The 20294-nt window shown below is 42.5% G+C and overlaps 1 protein-coding gene across 3 annotated transcripts in view; it reads left to right on the forward strand.

Moving 5' to 3' along the window:
• The window catches only part of KDM5A (lysine demethylase 5A), a 48705-nt gene that overhangs the window by 14343 nt on the left and 14068 nt on the right, over positions 1-20294 (forward strand). For 2 of the 3 annotated variants that reach the window (XM_066320116.1, XM_066320118.1), the window contains 14 exons: positions 542-700; positions 3037-3156; positions 4291-4449; positions 6014-6195; positions 9637-9799; positions 10623-10742; positions 11902-12096; positions 12200-12381; positions 12645-12769; positions 13016-13166; positions 14602-14719; positions 17477-17832; positions 18370-18508; positions 19367-19546. In XM_066320116.1, the coding sequence (XP_066176213.1) occupies positions 542-700; positions 3037-3156; positions 4291-4449; positions 6014-6195; positions 9637-9799; positions 10623-10742; positions 11902-12096; positions 12200-12381; positions 12645-12769; positions 13016-13166; positions 14602-14719; positions 17477-17832; positions 18370-18508; positions 19367-19546 (2349 nt within the window). The remainder of the gene's footprint in view (positions 1-541; positions 701-3036; positions 3157-4290; positions 4450-6013; positions 6196-9636; positions 9800-10622; positions 10743-11901; positions 12097-12199; positions 12382-12644; positions 12770-13015; positions 13167-14601; positions 14720-17476; positions 17833-18369; positions 18509-19366; positions 19547-20294) is intronic. The other variant, XM_066320117.1, reaches the window with a different exon arrangement.

Raw genomic sequence — 20294 nt, forward strand, 5'->3', positions numbered from 1 at the left:
GAAAGAAGCTGGTACCTTTACATGCGGTTTCCTTTGCTTCCTCGTGAATTTTTGGATTGAAATCTGTAGGCTTGTGGATTTTGTTATCTCTTTTCCATTGCAAAGATAGCACTGTACTGTTGAAAGTGATTATATGTATCTTTCTGAAACACCTTTTTGAAATTTTCCTTAGCCATGCAGTCTTGGTAGAGGTTTCGTTTAAACTGTTTTCCATGATAAGAGCGTTGAAGAGAGGAAGTTGTAAAAACTAACTTATATTTTTGCCTTAGAATAACATAAATGAGATGCTACTTGAGTTAGATAGCAAAAGGTAGTCCAACTGAACTGGATAATTATTTTGCAGCAGCCAAAGTCTTCCTGCCCCCACATAGTGCTACTTTGGAAATGAAACATAAGCTAGCATTCTCAAAAACCAGAGGAGACTGTTGATCCTGAGATATTGGACTTCAGGATATCATCCTTTGTTCCTTGGCTTAAGAAATGCAAGCTCTGGATGAGAAACTTCTTGTAACTTATTTTGTCCTTTTTTTTTCCCCCACAGGTTGATCTCTATGTTTGCTTATTTTGTGGTAGAGGAAATAATGAGGATAAACTGCTGCTGTGTGATGGCTGTGATGACAGCTATCACACTTTCTGCTTGATTCCTCCTCTTCCTGATGTACCCAAGGGTGACTGGAGGTGTCCAAAGTGCGTTGCTGAGGTACAGTTCAAGAACTGCTGAAGCTTTGTATGTGTACAGAGATCAGAAGAAGAGCAGTTCAGCAATCCTTCCGTGTAGAATGCTTAGTGTGTTTTGGAATGTTGTCAAGATGAGCCTTGAATTTTGGTGGATGAGCCATAAGGAGAGAGAAACATTCCTTCTAGAACTTGGGCATAACCTTTATTTGTTATATGGCCACGTGACAGCTAAAAATTTCACCTTGATACATTAAGAGCTGAAACTCTTAAGTTTGATAATCGGGTAGTGGAAATTAAGTGCGAGAACTAGGGTTGTAATGGATGTTTCCACATAATGATGACACATTTTGTAAACTATGAAGTAAATAAAGTATGAAATATAGGCGTAACAGGGAGCTTTGATTATTGGAAAGACATTATAGCGTTGTTCAGAACGGCGTGTAGCAGAAAGTGAAGGAACTAATTTAGAACTTTGTTGCAGCTATTTTAGATTTGGTTTAGTCTAAAAAAGGAACTGCTCAGGCTCTGAAGGTGGAAGCTAGCTGAATTTCATTATTTGAAAAAGAAGAGCTACCCAGTTCCAATAGATGATTGATCAACAGGCAGCAAACATCACTTGATTTTCTTTGTACTTGTCTTAAAGGAACAAGTTTTGCAAGCTCAGAAAGTTGGTAGCTGTAGGATTCAGAGGAAGAAGCTGACTGTAGCTGTGTAATTGAGACTGGTTTTCACTCTTCAGACTGTGTTGTTTCCAAAGAACAGTTGTGCACACGTGTTTATGTGCCCATTTCCCACATGCCCTGCTGCACTGTTGGCTCCTGCTGGATCCTTTATGGTGGTGTTTGCAGAGTTGTGCAGCCACAGGAGCTGGATCAGCTCGCTGCTGTAACCCTTCACTAAGAGATGAGGTTGTCAGATTAACTCAGGCAAATGCTGCTTAAAGAGAGGTGGAAAGTCATTGCTACAGGCAAGGGATGAGATGAAACTTTCTCTTTGGGCTGCTGCTCAGAGAGTGGATTAACCTACTTCTTTATTTTCTCTTAAGAAAGAGCAATAAGGAAGTGTGAGCAAATGCAGCAATCTAATATGGAGTTAATTTAGAGACTGTAGTAGTAAATAGAGCGGCTGCAACAGTTTAAGAATGTGCAAACTCAAGGAATTTCATTTTGCTAGGAAAAATGGGATAGATTGTTACCGAAGAAAAATGTGCAGGCAGGGACAAACTCAGGAAAGATAAGGTGCCAGTTAAGTTTTTACTAGCAAATAATACAGAAAATACTTGAAACATTTTTGAAATACATTGAAAGTAGGAGGTAGAAGGAGGAAACGTGGCTATATGTACAGGAGAGTAGGTGAGTAACAGCAGAAAGATGTTTGAAGTATTCACCAGTACTTTTTGCCTTGGCTTTTACTTTAGATGTTAATTGTGCACAGATGCTTAATGGGATTTTACAGCAGGGTACTGAAAAAGAAGCAGGGAAGAGTAGGGTGAGGGCTCTTTATATGTATTTAGGTCAATGTTGTTTGACAGTGTTCACAGATGTAGATTCTCTGTTTAAGAACCACTTCGATGCATGTTGGGAACCACTTTTATGCATGTTTTCCTCAAAAAAAAAAAAGAGAAACTACTGATGAATTCCTTTCCAGTCCTGTTTCTTTGACTGAAAAGCTGACTATCAGATAGTTTTACATCATCTTTGTGTTGCAGTATGTCTTTTATAGGTAAACATGGTGTCAGTTCCAAGGGAGCTGAGAAGGACACGTTGGGAATGAGTGGGGAGATGAGCTGAAATGTCCACCAGCATTTTTTGCGTTTTCAGGAGGAATGGGGTACAACAGTGAAAGACTTGGAGATTTTCTGTTAGATCGGCCTTGTCTGTTGTTGGCTGTGTTGCTCTGTTCTAATTTCCTTTTTCCTCTTCCCTATTACATATTTTCACAGTGTCAAATCTGTTGATGATTTGCTGACTTGATAAGACTGAAACACTTGGGGGGTTGGTTCCTGTGCAGTTATTCTGCAGGTGCTTGAATCCAGTGTGTCTGCAGAAATGTCCTGTGGCAGCCTGAGCATCTTGTGCATATTGTTGCCCTGTGGCTGGCAGCGGTAGTTGATGGAGTGTAGGCTGGGCCAGGAAAGCAGAAGTGTGGAGCCCTGGGGTTGCAGGGTTAGATTAGCTTCTGTGTCGTTAATTCCGGCCTGTTTCCGTTGTGGTACTGCAGCCTCGGCTGGAAAAGCCTCAAAACTGGCAGCTCCTTGTGCTGGGGAGGGCCTCAGATGGACACTAGGGCTTCTTGCTAAAAGTGTAACTGTGTCAGAGTCTGCTGCAGGGAACAATACTTCTGTGTTCTGTCTCCTAGGAATGCAACAAACCCCGAGAGGCCTTTGGATTTGAACAAGCTGTCAGGGAATATACTCTCCAGAGCTTTGGTGAAATGGCTGATAACTTCAAGTCTGATTATTTCAACATGCCGGTCCATGTGAGTTTCAGCTTTTTTTGGGATTCCTTGTAAGGGAAGAAGAGAAGAGGCTTCAGATGATCCTGGATTTTTGCTAAGACATCCCAGCCTTGTTTAAAGAGGCACCATAAGCTTCAAACACATAAACAAATTATTTAGCTTGCTGGCATCTGGTGTCATTTCAACTTCATTTCACCTTTTCCCTGCAGTGGACAGACAGCTGTACTGTGTGTTAGAGTTTACTGCATTGGCCGTGCTCTAGTTAAAAATATTGCCCTTTTTGATAAATTGAACTAAGTATCTTGCTCTTGTTTGGTATAGGAGCCCTTCTCCTGCCTTTCCTATGCCTTTTGTTTTGGTTTAGTTTGTCCAGAGGATAAATCTTTGTTTTCCTTCCTCTTACAGTATTTTCTTGTAGACAAATCGATAGACTGAATCTGTCTGATAATCATAGTGCTTCGGGATTTTTTTGATTTTTTTTGTTCTGCATCAAAAATATTTGATGCAGAACAAAAATGTAGCATTTTTCAAACCAGCATTTCTGCTTTGGCACAGTTCCACTCTCTTGTGGACTGCATGCAGCACCAAGGTCTTCCTCCTCTCATGGTTCTTTGATAATTTATGGACATTCTTGCTAAAGCCTCTACCTTTTAAGGACTCCAATTTGTGATGCAACTTTGGGGTGTGGAACAAAGCTTATTTTAAGAATAAGCTTCACAAATAAATACATATAAGTAAGAGTAATGATGAGTTATATGAAGATCAAACTCCTGAACACAATTTTATATCTGAATTTCCTTACTGTTGTTTAGAAATCCTGGTCATTATCCTCTGAAATAGTTTGGAATTTGCATGCTGGTATGTTCTCTTTGCTGCCTGATTTCTGTTGGCGGTCTCCTCTTCCCCCTGTGTTTTGCTGTACTTGACATGATTATATCTCTTCTGCTTATTCCTTCCCTCGTGCTGTGGTATCCCATTTCTGAAACATTCCAGCCAAAATGGAGGAATACAGATCAAACTATGACTTTGAAGAGATGGAGGGGAGAGGGGGAGTGACCTTGGTGTATGAGAATTCATGGGGAGTTAATACCAATTTATTGCTTGAATGATAATTTTTGTTATTTGCACATACCAAAGCATCTCTTCTGCTTTCAGATGGTTCCCACTGAGCTGGTAGAAAAAGAATTCTGGCGCTTAGTGAGCAGCATAGAGGAAGATGTTATTGTGGAATATGGGGCTGATATCTCCTCCAAGGACTTCGGGAGTGGCTTCCCCGTGAAGGATGGCCGACGAAAGCTGATGCCAGAAGAGGAGGTGAGGAACAGGAGATGCAAAATGGCCCCATTCTTTGCTCTGCATAAGATTTCACATTAAGAATTTAGGTCAGAAATCAGTGTGGGTTTTTTTCATGAAGAAATTGTTTCAGGCTTTGCATGTTCTTAGCATTCCTTTCGAGCAAGGCATTGCTCTGATATTTGAGGTTCTTTTACAGATCTGGTTGCTCATAACCGAGGTCTGTGTCATGATTTAAGTCCCACCTGTTTTCTATCACTTAATCTTAGCAGGCAAAGATATGAGTGGTTGCAGTTTGTTAGAGTATGAGGAGACTCTTGAATAATGTTTTTTCTTTCTTGTTCCAGACCTTTTCATTGTATAGTTTGCTACAGAAACATGATTCTGTCTTTCATAGGAGGTTCTTAATGGGTGAAACAAATTAATTTGGTTTAGCTCATTCCTCTGTGCATACTGTAAGAAAGAAAAGATGTAGATACAGCATTCAACTATAAAAAATTCTTTAAAGATCATCTGGAGAGTGTACTACCTATTGTCCCTCGGACCTTACTGTAGCAAAGCAATTTTCTTGCTGGTTGTATGCTTAAATTCAGACATAGTAAAGGTGTGGTTTCCTGGTTACACAGCCCCAAATCAATTTATACTGCTCACTGGAAGAGGTAATCCTGTTCACTGTTGTCTTCCACCTCTTCCTGCTCCTTCCTGTGTGTACCTCTGTTGGCTATGCTGTGATGGTGTAGCTGCTTAGTGAGTCTGCACTGCTCATTTATATATTTGTAAGAAGGTTGTCACTTAAAACATTTCTTAACCAGATCACTTAAATCTTCTGACTCAGTGCAGTGTCTTTGTAGTGTCAGAGCAAAGGAAGCAGTGGCAAGGTTTGGCTGAGCTGAGGGCCTGGCCAGTGCTTTCAGCAGCTGTGGGATATGTCTAACATTCCAATCAGTCTGTGCTTACAGCTTTTGTAAAAGCGGAGAGTAGACTAATGCTAAAGCACAGCGGTGGGCTTTTAAGCCTGTCTGGATTATAATTTTATAACAAATTATATGTATTTGAAAGTAAAGGTGAGAGTGCTTAGCAGGTGATGCTGTCCTCTCAAAAACGAGTGTGTAGGAATTTCTTCCCTCGAGAAGGCTTTCTGAAGTAGTCTACACAGTAGATCAACATGAAGTGCAGCATGGTAAAATGGATGCTAAAAAAGCTGAAACAATTACATGAGATTCACTGTGTTGTTTACAATTTAAAGTTGTCCTGTGTTACCAAAGACTTCTATCTTTAGTTCTGCTGCTGGTGTTGCTGGTATTTTATTCCAGCAGAAAAGCATGAAACCTGCAGTCTTGTGATGAGGAAGAAATCAAAGAAGATGGGCTATGCAGAAATACTAGGAGTGATGTTAAAGTCTTAGTGTGATTGTTTAATGACTACAGTATTTAAGGAATTATTTCTGGTTTTGATGTCTCATTGTTGCAGAAATTTTCCATTATCTACTATAGAAATGCATAGGCTGATGTTTTCATTTGTGTTTTTCTTTTCTGGATTTGTCCTTATGTCCTTCTGATTTGTTCAAATGTTCTCCTTTTGGCAGGATTATGCTCTCTCTGGTTGGAACCTGAACAACATGCCCATTCTGGAGCAGTCAGTCCTTGCTCACATCAATGCAGACATCTCTGGCATGAAGGTGCCCTGGCTGTATGTAGGGATGTGCTTCTCCTCCTTTTGCTGGCATATTGAAGACCACTGGAGCTATTCCATCAACTACCTGCATTGGTATGGGCTGTCCTGTGTGCATCTGCCTTACACTGCCCTATTTGCTTTAGGAAGTCTGTCGTTCTGCTTCAGAGTGCCTCTGCACACTGGGGACGTTTGTAATTGAAAAGCTGAACATGCAGTATTAGCTGTGGCTGTTTGAAAGTGGATACAGATGCCTTTTAAAGCATTGGAGTGGGTTCCAGGCAAAGCATTCGATTAAGGCAAACCCAGGACAAGCAAATTAGTACTTTTCATTAACTGATGAAATATCCTGATGTGGCCAACATTCCAGTGTGACCATAAAATAGTGCTTTAGAGGATCCTGTCTTTTTTAAGATTTTTTTTTTCGTTTAGAACTGAGTTAAGAGTTCCCTGGCTCCCTGCTTTATGATTTAAAGTTGGTATGTCTGTGTGCTAAAAGTGGAGTCTGCTGTCTCATGGCTTCTAGAGGCATCAGAGCTGACTGTTCAGCAGCAGATCTGTGTATACACAGAAATGCTCCTTGTAAAGAGAAATATGGAAGTAATTCTGCCTTTTGGAACAGGCTTGGAAGTGTTGTGGTGCTCAGCTCTTGTGTTTGAATGAACAAAAGTGTGAGAAGACTTGTGACAGGTCAGCTGCGGGCACTGCAGTTTTCCCGGTTCAGACGCTGTCACAGTGAATGGAGCTGGGGAGCTGTTGGGAAAACTTTAGCAAGTTTGCTGGACACCTGGGAGAGACGAGCTGATGGCCTTCCAGACATAGCAGCACAGCTTTGAGGCACGTTTGGCAGGCAGCAGGGTGCGATGGGCAGGGCGCTGGGCTTGTTCCCAGCCGCGTTCCGGGCTCGGGGCTGGTGGCTGGGTGGCCTTGTGAGCGCTGCCCCGGGCTGCCGGCAGAGGGCAGCCGGCACCGCCAGGAGCGCTGCGGAGCGCGGGGAGTGCACAGTGTGTGCAGCGCAGAGTGATCCCCAGGGCAGTGCAGAGTGATCCCCAGGGCAGTGCAGAGTGATCCCCAGGGCAGTGCAGAGTGATCCCCAGGGCAGCGCAGAGTAACACAGAGTGTGTGCAGCGCAGAGTGATCCCCAGGGCAGTGCGGAGTGATCCCTAGGGCAGGACGGAGTGATCCCCAGGGCAGTGCAGAGTGATCCCTAGGGCAGTGCAGAGTAACACACAGTGTGTGCAGTGCAGAGTGATCCCCAGGGCAGTGCGGAGTGATCCCCAGGGCAGCGCGGAGTGATCCCCAGGGCAGCGCGGAGTGATCCCCAGGGCAGCGCGGAGTGATCCCCAGGGCAGTGCGGAGTGATCCCCAGGGCAGCGCGGAGTGATCCCCAGGGCAGCGCGGAGTGATCCCCAGGGCAGCGCGGAGTGATCCCCAGGGCAGCGCGGAGTGATCCCCAGGGCAGCGCGGAGTGATCCCCAGGGCAGTGCGGAGTGATCCCCAGGGCAGCGCGGAGTGATCCCCAGGGCAGCGCGGAGTGATCCCAGGGCAGCGCGGAGTGATCCCCAGGGCAGCGCGGAGTGATCCCCAGGGCAGCGCGGAGTGATCCCCAGGGCAGTGCGGAGTGATCCCCAGGGCAGCGCGGAGTGATCCCCAGGGCAGTGCGGAGTGATCCCCAGGGCAGGACGGAGTGATCCCCAGGGCAGGACGGAGTGATCCCTAGGGCAGTGCAGAGTGATCCCCAGGGCAGCGCGGAGTGATCCCTAGGGCAGGACGGAGTGATCCCTAGGGCAGGACGGAGTGATCCCTAGGGCAGTGCGGAGTGATCCCTAGGGCAGTGCGGAGTGATCCCTAGGGCAGTGCGGAGTGATCCCTAGGGCAGGACGGAGTGATCCCTAGGGCAGTGCGGAGTGATCCCCAGGGCAGTGCAGAGTGATCCCTAGGGCAGTGCAGAGTAACACATAGTACACACAGTGCATCATACTCCACAGTGCAGTACAGAGTAATCCATAGTGCATCGTAACCCATAGCGCAGTCTAGCATAACATGCAGTGCATTGTAATCCATAGTGCAGTCCAGTGTAATCCATAGTGCAGTCCAGCATAACATGCAGTGCACTGTAATCCATAGTGCAGTACAGTGTAATCCATAGTGCAGTCCAGCATAACATACAGTGCATTATAATCCATAGTGCAGTCCAGTGTAATCCATAGTGCAGTCCAGCATAACATACAGTGCATTATAATCCATAGTGCAGTCCTGTGTAACCCATAGTGCAGTCCAGCATAACATACAGTGCATTATAATCCATAGTGCAGTCCAGTGTAATCCATAGTGCAGTCCAGTGTAATCCATAGTGCAGTCCAGCATAACATACAGTGCATTATAATCCATAGTGCAGTACAGCAGTGCACACAGTGCGTGCAGTGCATTGTAATCCATAGTGCAGTACATCTGAAACACACAGTACAGTACAAAGTAATCCATACTACAGGACATCGTAGCACACAGTACAGTGCATCATAATCCATAATACAATACATTACGATCCATAGTACAGTACATCATAACCCAAAACACATAGTACATTACATGGAACCCCATCGGATGTGCTAGGAGCCTGGAGAATACACAATATAATCCATCACAATCCATAGCACAATCCATCATAATGCATAGCACAATGCATCATAATCTGCAGCACAACACATCATAATCCTCAGTACAATATATCATAGTGCATAGCACAGTACATCATAATCTACAGTACAATGCATCATAATCCATAGCACAGTACATCATAATGCATAGTACAATACACAAAATCCCATCAGGTCTGCCAGCACACTGCTGTTTGTACTTAGTAAAGTAGATTTTAAAAATAAATCTCAGCACTGGAGATATTAGGTTATGACAGTTCATTTTGGTTAAGAAAGGACTGGAATAGTGCTTGAGTAACTATTTGTTTAGTTTTGGTCCTGTTAATCTTTTTGTTCCCTCATACTTAACTAATCCATGTTGTTTGGAAGTTTTCATCTTAATAGTCCTGTGGATCACAGGTAATCAGTTATGAAGATTAGAGAGATGGATTTTACTTCACTGGCTGGTATACTGTTCTGTTGGTTTTTAAGAATATGACTACTCCAAGCCTAATTGAATGGAGGAGTACCATGATCTTTCTTAGACTGTAGCTGTGACAGCCAATGTCTTGTTTATTAAATCTAATTCCTTCTTCCTGAAGGAAAATAATTGCCCATTTTACCCCTTCGGAGCATGGTAAGTGACGTTTAATCTTCCATTTTAGGCTTGTCAAGGCAAATCTACTGCCAGGTATGTTGAGAATTGTGTTGGAGTGTAACTGATTTTTCAGGTCAGAATAGTACATCCTGAAGAAGATGCTTGTTGACTAAAGATATTTTTTAATCTAGGTGTAAAGTGGCTCATGAGGACTGTGCTGCTGGTGTGAAGTGTACTTTACAGCTGGGTGGCACCATCATTTTCCTCTCACTTGTGTTCATTCCTGTGCTTGTGTTCTGGCAGGGGAGAGCCCAAGACGTGGTATGGTGTGCCCTCTCATGCAGCAGAGCAGCTGGAAGATGTGATGAAGGAATTGGCTCCTGAGCTGTTTGAATCCCAGCCTGATCTCCTGCATCAGCTGGTCACTATTATGAACCCCAATGTGCTGATGGAACATGGTGTACCAGTGAGTAGCACACCAGCATTTTTTACATGAGTACTTCTGTGTGCTTTCTTTTTTTTTTTCATTCTCTGGCAGATTTGTATAACAATGGTTTGGCATAACTCTGAAGAATTTTTATGGTGGGCATTTGCATATTCATTACGTATAGGGTATTTTTTAAAGCTGTTTTCCAGACCTTTCCCTAGACTAAGCAGGAAGTTTAAATTATCTTGTAACAGAAGTGAGTGTGCCAAGCTTTCTACATAAAATACCTTCCAGAACAAGCATATGCTGTGTATTACACTTAATTTTTAGTAAAGAAAGTCCCTTCCCTTGTGTAACAGCAAGTTTGTCTGAAATGCCTTTAGAAGCTTTTGACAGTAAAATACTTGTCTTACGTTCAGTAGAAATCTCAGCATTACAAAATGCTTTTCTGACCTAACATAACTGACTGCAGACCTCTAAGCAGCAGTGACTATCTTTTGCTTTTGTCTTAGGATAAATTGCTTCCCTGGCAAATACCCCAACAAAGCAAACCATAAACTTTTTTCCAGAAGCTTTTGCACTTCGTGGTGCAATGGATTAAATTATGATAGAGAAACATCCCTTTTGGGATTCATAGAGACAATTTTCAGCTGTTGGCTTACATACTCATCTCTTTTTGAAAAAGTCTGCAAATTGAATATTCATGTTAAGAAGGCAGAAACCATCCTTACCGGTGTTGGGATAGCTGTTTTGCCTGTGGTGATCTGTGGGTACAAAAAGTGGTGTTCAAACATTTGTACTATTGTGTCTTAAGCTGTTGGGTGTTACATATTTTTTCTTTCCTTTATCCTCCCTGTTTTAGGTTTTCAGGACCAATCAGTGTGCTGGCGAGTTTGTTGTGACCTTTCCTCGTGCCTATCACTCTGGATTTAACCAGGGATATAACTTTGCTGAAGCTGTGAACTTCTGCACTGCTGACTGGGTCTGTTCTTTTGTATATATTTGCTGTGTGACCTCTGCAAGTGGTGTGTTAGTAAGTTAACTACCTGAACAGTCTTTTCAGTTAAATAGTGTATTTTATGTTTGCAGAAACTGAGGGAAGTGTCCATTATACAAAGTAATTTTGTGGACCATGTAATTTTAGGCAGCTTCAAACTGAAACTTTGTTTCAGTTGGGCACATGTTTTTCCTCTTTAAGTATTGGTTAACCAAAAAGTGGCATCTCACAGTGCCTTTAGCTAGTATTTCTGTGATGCCACTTTATGAATTTGATACAGATCTGTGTCCTGTCTTGAAGTACTGTTGTCATCTGAATGTTGGAGATAGGCTTATAACAGTCTTTGTTCTCCTTTATGCCAGCTCATTGTGCCTTTTAATCATATTAGTACTGTTCTAATACTGTGCCACATCAGTGCATTGCTCATGTGGATTGTTCAGGAAATTGTCAAAGGAGTGTTCTGTTACTATCCAGGGTTTACAATTGGAAGTTATGATTTCATTTCTAGCTTGTCTATCTCTAGCTTCATTTTTTAAACTATGAATGGAAATTTTAGTCCTTTTTCAGAGACTTACTCATTTATCAGAAAAATCCTCTGCAGGACTGGCAGTGTGTCAGGGCTCCTTTTTTTCCTCCAGTGCTCATGATGTAGCCTCTGTGAAAAAACTTGCACCAGCCACGTGAAATTCCTTCTGCTTATGTGAAACGTAACCAGAAATATTTGTGACAAATTCATTTAGCTTCCTTTTGCTTTAAAAGGCACAAAAGGAGTGATACCAGTTTTGGTTCACTCTAGGAATCTTACGTTAAATGTCCCTCTCCAAGTGTAGTAATATCCAGAGGGGAATGTATTCACCTTAGTGTAGACCAGATGACTTCTCTTTGACACCAGTTTCTTCCTGCTGAAAGTAAAAAGAGCTTAGGGCAACTCTTAAACTTTTGTCTCTAAGTTTGGTGTGTAAAGTTATGGAAGATGACCCTCTTTGTTCTCATCTGTGACATGGTTTAAGGTTGTTACAATTTTCTCTGTCCCATCAAATACAGCTCTTAGTCTCAGTGCTTTCCCAGTTTTTGTCAAAGGAAGGAACACGGGAGCTAAGAGATGATTTTTTTCCCTGGATGACGGTAGTGTGATCTTCTGCAGCTGCCCATTGGGCGTCAGTGTGTGAGTCACTACCGAAGGCTGGGACGTCACTGTGTGTTCTCCCACGAAGAGCTGATCTTCAAGATGGCTGCAGATCCAGAGTGCCTGGATGTGGGGCTGGCTGCCATGGTCTGCAAGGAGATGACTCTGCTGATAGAGGAAGAGACACGGCTGAGGGAGTCTGTTGTACAGATGGTGAGTAAGAAGACACGACCCTTTGCTTGCAAAAGAACTTTTGCTTCCCTCTCCCCATGCTTGCATTAGAATTTTTGAGCAAGTGTCTAATTCTTTTTGTCAGGGGGTGTTGATGTCTGAAGAAGAGGTGTTTGAGCTGGTTCCAGATGATGAACGTCAGTGCACAGCTTGCAGGACCACATGCTTCTTGTCAGCTCTGACGTGTTCCTGTAATCCCGAGCGCCTGGTGTGCTTATACCATCCCTCTGATTTATGTCCTTGCCCCATGCAGAAGAAGTGTCTAAGGTACACAGGATTTCTTTTCTCTCTTTGCTTCCATATCTAATAGTTTGCTGTAGCCCAGTGGCCAAATATATTTGATCACACTTTTTTCCTCCTTTATTTAAGGAGTATTTTCATCCTCTTTGTTTCTTGATTCCCAGGCAAACAGGTATTGTACATGTACTGTTTTTCTGGCCTTGCTGTAGCTGGAAAAACTCAATATTACCAATATCCTGACTTTGAGATGGGCATTAATACTTTTTCTGTCTTTTTTTCCATCCCTTCAGGTACCGCTATCCACTGGAAGATCTTCCTTCTTTGTTGTATGGAGTGAAAGTTAGAGCGCAGTCTTACGACACGTGGGTCAGTAGAGTTACAGAGGCTCTGTCTGCCAACCTGAACCACAAGAAAGGTCAGACTTCTGTCATTCTTAATAGGATGTTCTGAAACTCCTGCGTATGTTCTGTGCTGTCGTTTAATGAGAGAAATTTTGTGTTTTATGTATTGGAAAAAAGAAATCATGCAAGAGCGTAATGCAGATTAGCATTTTGCATTTCAAATTGAACGTCCCTGTTGGACCTCGATTGAAGGCCATTGAAGCAATCTAAAATCTCTTTTTTTTTTTTTAATACAAATTATTTATGTGTTCTTATTACAGATGTGATTGAGCTGAGAGTGATGTTGGAGGATGCTGAAGACAGGAAATACCCAGAGAATGATCTTTTCCGCAGGCTCCGAGATGCTGTGAAAGAAGCAGAGACCTGTGCTTCAGTAGCACAGCTCCTTCTGAGCAAAAAGCAAAAACACAGGTAGGACACGCAGTTTTTCTGGTACTTTCCCTCTGCCTCTTTGTTGGGCTTGGAAGAGTTAAAAACCTTGAGGTCTTTCTGTGTGCAAGCTTCTCTGTGTTTCCTTAGTGCTGTGACTCACTGAGAGGTAGGCAGGGGTGGAGGCAGATACAGTGGCACAAAGGGCCAAAAGGTGACTTAGTTGCAGTATGATAAACATTTTGCTTTCATCTGACTTGTGTACTGAAATGTGAAATCCTTTGGAGAAGCTGTGTTTGCTGATGAAGTATTTCACTGAAGGTGTGGGAGAGTTGTCGGGAAAGGCAGCTGGAGGTAAAAATGTAATGAGAGTAAGCTTTGACTTTGAGTGTTTGTGACAAAAGGATCTGGGGGAGCACAGCAGTACAGACAGCAAAACCAGTCCATAGTTTGAGCCAATGTGTTCCATTTTGGGAAGGACTGTGGGAGGCAGTGATGTGGCTGAAAAGTAGTGGCTTGCCTCATTGACTTAGGGCAGTGTAACTCCCTTGATTCTCTGTGTTGCCTGCCTTTCCTATGGCTGCTTCAACCTCACTGTGTCTCCTGCAGGGCCCTGCCTCTGCAGTCTGCTGGATGTGTTCCTTGTTCTGCTCTCATGAGCTTTCAGGAGCATGTTCTTCCTTCTGTCCTGTATGCTTTGTGCTCTGAATGAAAGTCCCATAGAAAATACCTCAATGAGGTGGATACCTCCATATTTTGTAATTCTTGTGGCAGCAGTTGTACAGGAAATTTATGTAGCTTGCAGTTCCTCTCTTGAGGATAAGATTTGGTTTTGTAGTTGGTTGTATTTCTTGCATTTGTGGGTTTTGTGTATTACTTGTATTTTGAGAAAGTAAAAAGTAAATACCTTGTTAATTATAATGCCCAACTTTGTTACACAGAAGATAATGCATGTATCAAAATTGCTTGAATTTGAACACTAAAATGTTAGTTGCACATCAGATCCAAGTGTAACAATCTGTTCTAACTGGCAAGCTGTTACATTACACAATAGAGAAGCATTTTTTCTGTATTTGGAGGATAAAGAGGGGTCTCCTGTTTGTTTTTTATTGCTTGTAGAACCCCCTGCATGGCAGACTGCATGGAGTCAACTTCCTGAGCTGCCCAAAGCAGACTTTATGGGGCTATATTATTCTGTTTGTAGCAAACTCGGTTTGAAACTCACTCAGACAATTGTACCTCTGCAGGGCAGCGTAAATGATCCTGAAGGGGCTTAGGGGAATTGCCTTATATTCTGCTTGCAGGTTTTTGGAGTTCTTGTTCAGTTTGAGTTACCTTACGTTCTTTTTGAGTTCTTAGGTGATGAAATGCTTTTGGTAGCTTCTCAGTAATATTGATAGATAATTTCTGTCACTGTGAATAAATTCAAGGATCATCTTATCTCTCCCCTGGTATTTAATTATGCCTGTTGGTACAGCAGAGTGAGCCCAGACAGTGGAAGGACACGGACCAAGCTGACTATGGAGGAGCTGAAAGCATTTGTGCAGCAGCTGTTCAGCTTGCCATGTGTTATCAGCCAGGCCCGACAAGTAAAGGTGAGATTGCATCCTCTCCTTTGATAATATTGTGCCTTTTCCTTTGTTCTGGTTTGGTGGAAGTATGTTTTTTTAAACAGATAATTTTGCCCAGTGTAGAGGATGAGAAGCTTCTGATGTAAAATGTATGTGCACTTTTTCAAGGTGCCTGGTGCAACAGCAGGCATTGTCAGATGCAGTGGTACAGCTTAAACAAAGATAAAAGATCCCCTTCCCCTGTCACTGTCCAGGCAGCCCAGTTCTAGATCTCTGAACCAGTTACTCTTATTCCGTCAATACCCTCTGTAGAGGTGAGGTTTTGGCTAAATCCTACCCTTTACATGTTTTTGTAGAAACCTCTGAGGGTTACATTGGCGTGCCTTTTCAGGGCAGCGGGAAAGCAGTGCCACGTTGTCAGTTATTCCATAAATACACCTCAGCTTTGCTTTCCAGGCTAGAGCCTTCTTAATCTGTATGCATGGCCTGCATTTCTTGCCCTTCATATAAATCTTTTCACCTGTCTAGGAATGAATCTGGACTAATAAGTAATGCAGATCATACTGATCCCCCAAGCCGCTATTACCATTTATCATTCTGGCACTCTGCATCATAGCAAGTGTTTTCAGCAGCAGTCTTAATTTGTTTCTCTGTCACTGGTGATGAAATACTGAACAATATTTCACCTACTAACCAACTTGTAGAAAACTCCTTAAGAAACATCCTTAATAAAGATTTTTTGCCTAGATGTGTGTTAATCACTTATTAACCTGCATGCTTGCTTGTACAGTTTTATGAGTGTTGTATAGTACTAGATAGAAGGCCTAAAATCCTGAATATTACCATAGGTGCAGCTGCTGCTACATAGCCAAACACACAGTTTAAAAATAAGTTAGGGATTTCTTTTAGAAGGCCTCTTTTCCACAAGTGTTTGTTAGTGTTTATGTCCTTCATTCATGAATTTTATATAAACTTTTCCGTGATAGTTCAGTGTTGAGAAGAGAGACTTAATATTGGAATTTCTTACTGTTTACATAATAATGGCACTTTTTTGCTGAAAACACTTTCCTTCAGAAATCCACAGGGCTCTAGTGTGCAGGTTTGCCAGGCTTGTTGATGCTGATCTTTGTCCTTCAAAGGTGTTCTTTAACCAGTTTGCCAGCATCTAATAAAGTAATAAAGTGGAAATTGCTTTCTCATCCTCATATGATAGGATGGTTTTACTTCACTTCTTTCCACATACAAATATGTGGAAAAATCCTAAAAATACTTACTAATATTTATTAATGAAATTTTGTCATCATCTGTTAGGTAGACATGTAAGATTGTTCTCAGAAGGACTTTTTTGTTTTTAATGTATTTAAAACCTGCTTCTAATTAAAACATATTTCATAGATGAGAGGGATGCAGGCATAGAATTAACTCCTAACAGTTTAAACATGTGTTTTTTGTCTGATACCTTCTCCTAACTAGTCTGTCTACCCCCACCCCTCAGCATTAGGGATCTGGTTCTAGTTCAAGTACTCTGCCTATGCATGTGCATGTTCTTGAAGCCTCAGCATAATCACTAGTCAATAAATAAATATTGTCATTTTACTGATTGCAAACTGTTGTCTTTTAGTTTCTGAATGAAGTCAGATAATGATCATTTATGCCTAAGCACTCACTAGCTTTGAACATGGCATTTGAATGCAATTATCCATCATAATGAATAGCAAAATAATTGTCATGTTGGATGACGAGTGCTTTTTAACACAAAAGGCATTATAATTATTTAACTGTAATCATTTACTGTTGCCACTAGGAAGCATTCAGAGTATGTTCCCTAAATCAAAATTTTTATAATGTAGATCTTGTTCTTTCTTATAAATGCCTTCTGATTTCCAGACAGTCATGAAAAGCAGCATCAGGCGAAAAGGGCAGTAAGCTAAAGGGTTAGGAAATGCAGGGTTTGCTCCCCATTGTGCCACAGGCTTGCTGTCAGAAATGCCTGTCTTCTTGTAAGAGACTTGGGGGTGAATCAAGTGAGTATGCTGCTTGAATGTCCTTGAATTAATCTCCTGCAGAGATCCTTTCCTGTCTGTTGGCTGTCTTTGAGTTTTTTTCATTGCAGTGCTAAAATATGACGATGAGGACAGCTGCAGCAGTGCAGTTGGATTTCTGTGAAATTGTCTTCTTTAATAAGAGGGATTTTCATTTTCATTTCTTTCTTTACTGCAATAAAGCCCTGATACTTATAAGTGGTGGTCCTGCTTTAGGGAATATTACTTTCAAACTTCACCATTGTTATTTTCATGATCCATGGTATTTGTGTTCTCATACATCTCTGGCTTGTTATTTCTCCTCAGTATGTTTTTTTCCTGCTGTGTGTTGCTGTCATGACTGTAATGCCCCTGGTACTATTGAAATGATGACCTGTTTGCAGAAGCCCCTTTTCTCCCCACTATTTTAAAACTAACATTGACTGGCCAGCGCTAAATATTCTGTTTTGTTGGGAGCTGTTGTCATTTGCAGTTGTACTATTTTAGGTGCAGAGTATGATGCAACTAATATGCCTAGGGTATCCAACATTAGGCCATCAGATAAGTTGGGATGGTCTGTTACTTAATTTCTGTCAGACTTGATGGCTTGTGACAGCTAGCTGGCATTGTGTGTAGAAGCTCAGACTGATGATGTGATGATCACATACAAATTCACAGCTGACTGATCCCTCAGTTGGATTTTCTTTTGGATTCTGTGGGTGGTTTTTTCCTAATTGATTTGTCCTGTGTGTTACTTCAGAATCTGCTCGATGATGTGGAAGAATTTCATGAGCGTGCTCAGGAAGCTATGATTGATGAGGTCCCAGACTCTTCCAAGCTGCAGGAGTTGATAGACATGGGCTCTGGCCTTTATGTTGAACTTCCCGAACTGCCAAGGTTGAAGCAAGAGCTGCAGCAGGCACGGTGGCTGGATGAGGTGAGGTCCACCCTCTTGGATCCCCAAAGAGTCACCCTGGATGTGATGAAGAAGCTGATTGACTCTGGTGTGGGTTTGGCACCACATCACGCTGTAGAGAAAGCCATGGCTGAGCTGCAGGAGCTGCTCACAGTCTCAGAGAGGTGGGAGGAGAAGGCCAAGGTCTGCCTGCAGGCCAGGTGAGTGTTCCTTTCCAAACTGTACTTAGAGGTCACTTTTGTGTTTCTCATCCTCTTCTGAGAAGTGTGGTGAAAAGTTGGGTGCTCGAAGCTATAGTTACCTTTCTTATTTTGTTGGGTTGTTGGTTTTTTTTTTCACCTCCCAGCAGTTAGATTGCTCAAGGGTTGGATTTGAGATTGATGAATTGCAGAAATGTTGATTCCCTATCATGCTGCACAGTAGCAGGAAGTTGAAGCTGTGGGTCTTGCTGCTGTCTTTGCTATAGATTCCCCTTCCCAAAGAGCCCTGACTATGCTACCAACACGAGACAGCTTTCTTGGTGTTCTGGGGTTGTGATGCTGTGCCCTTTTGAGCTTCAGTGTGCCAAGGCCATCGGCTTTCTCACCTCCTCTTATTTGTAGCATCCTCCAGGCATAGAGCAATGGTATCCTACACTGCAGTGTAGTGATGAAGTTGCATCACCAGCCTGTAAAATTTATGGCTTTAGATGACTGGCATTATGAGAGAAGGCTGGAATTGGGTTTTTCTTACTCTAGACCACGCCAAAGTATGATGGCTCTGGAGAGCATTGTGAACGAAGCAAAGAACATCCCTGCTTACCTGCCCAATGTGCTGGCACTGAAGGAAGCCCTGCAGCGGGCTAGAGATTGGACAGCCAAAGTGGAGGCCATTCAGGTAGGCTTCCAGCAGGGACTGGGATCTTCTGCTTGCACTTTTTTATTTAGATGTGTCCTTTATTCCTAGCACCTCTCTTCACAAAGGTGGCCCAAAAAGGAGCCTTGCTATGGCTCTTAAATGTGCTTACTGGAGCTTATGTACTTGGTTTTCTTTTTCTGCATTTGTTTCCCTGCTGGCTATCTGGTTTGCCTTGCTTTTATGCAATTCAGAGTGGATGTAAAAGCTAGCAAATTCATTATGATACGGTATTTGGTTTTGGAACTGTTCACCATGCTATCACTGAAAATACATAGCTGCAGCAGAGGATGCTCTCAGGTTTTCAGTTTTGGATCTGGCTGTGGAAGTGGGTTTTTTTGTTTTCTCCCTAAAATGTTGTAAGATTAAATGGCACTGGTGGCCAGAATTTTCTGAAAGAGATGAATTAGTTCAGTAACCTCCCCTTCTACTGGTCTACCCACATAACTTGATCCAGAGTTCTGTGATACTTCTGGGTGCTGGTTGCCAAACGAGAACTGCTTATCTTATACCAGATACTTGCTGGGAGTTGAAGTGAGAATCCCAATTGATTTCTCATCAGCCCCTATACAACTCCTGCTGTTAAACAGACAGCATTTAGATAACTGAGTATGGAATGTTGCTTTACTGCATAAGCCAGCTGGCCACGTCAAAATGAATGTTAAAATAAAAGCCATATGAGAGAATTGTTTAGAATAACAGTGGATTGAAGCACTGCCCACCTTTCCTTTCCTATGTAACTCCGTTTTAGGCAGTGACAAAATAGCATACGGCTTGAAATTAGGCTGGCAGCTAATACAGGGGTGGAATTGTTGGCTTAGGATGTTTGTTTCCCCCCAGAACGGGAGCAACTACGCGTACCTGGAGCAGCTGGAGAGCCTGTCAGCCAAGGGCCGGCCCATCCCGGTGCGCCTGGACGCACTGCCCCAGCTGGAGTCCCAGGTGGCCGCCGCACGCGCCTGGAGGGAGCGCACAGGCAGGACCTTCCTCAAGAAGAACTCCAGCTACAGCCTGCTGCAGGTGAGCAGCACACATTGCCCTGAAATGGTGCTGATGGCCCTCAGCTGTCCGGAGGGAAGGGCTGGTTCACTTACACTGAGTTAGTCGCTTTTCAGAATAGAATATCCAGAATTCTCAGGTGAACAGTGTGAAAAAGGCAGAAAGTCTGTTTGGTTTGTTTTATGTATAGGCAACCTTGTCTCTTACTTTTGAAGGAAGAGGGAAAGTAAAGCTTTTTTCTTTTTTTTTTTTTTTTTTTGTCGTTGAAGAAATGTAGGCCCAAAATGGACACAGACCCATCTCAAATTGATAATTGTTTTCACTTGCCTCACTGTTTAAATGCCAAGAAAATAGATATTTTATAAACTGTTTTAAGAAAAATTAGTCAGCTACTGTTTATTTCACTTCAGTGGATGTAGTGACTGTCCTTGTTTTAATAAAAATCAATCATGTGTTTGAAGATCTGTCATATCTACTTGAGAGGCTTCCCTTTTTTAAGGAAAACAGTTCCAGTTCAACTGCGTTCGCGGGGGCTGTATTTTTCATTCTCTTACAGTGTTAATTCTCTGCAGTTTGTCTTCACTTTTAGTGAGATGTCCAAATCCAGACATAATCCCCATTCTCCCATTCCCTAGTGCTGTGTGAAGTGCAGTAATTACATCTTGACTCTCAAAGGGGGTACTGATGTTTAACGCTTTCCAGTGGGATTTTCCCTATTGCAACCTCTTCATGCTAATTTTTGTTCACTTTGTGATACACTCTAGATACA

This window comes from Sylvia atricapilla, chromosome 5 (assembly GCF_009819655.1).
Source record: "Sylvia atricapilla isolate bSylAtr1 chromosome 5, bSylAtr1.pri, whole genome shotgun sequence".
In the NCBI taxonomy this organism is placed as follows: domain Eukaryota; kingdom Metazoa; phylum Chordata; class Aves; order Passeriformes; family Sylviidae; genus Sylvia; species Sylvia atricapilla.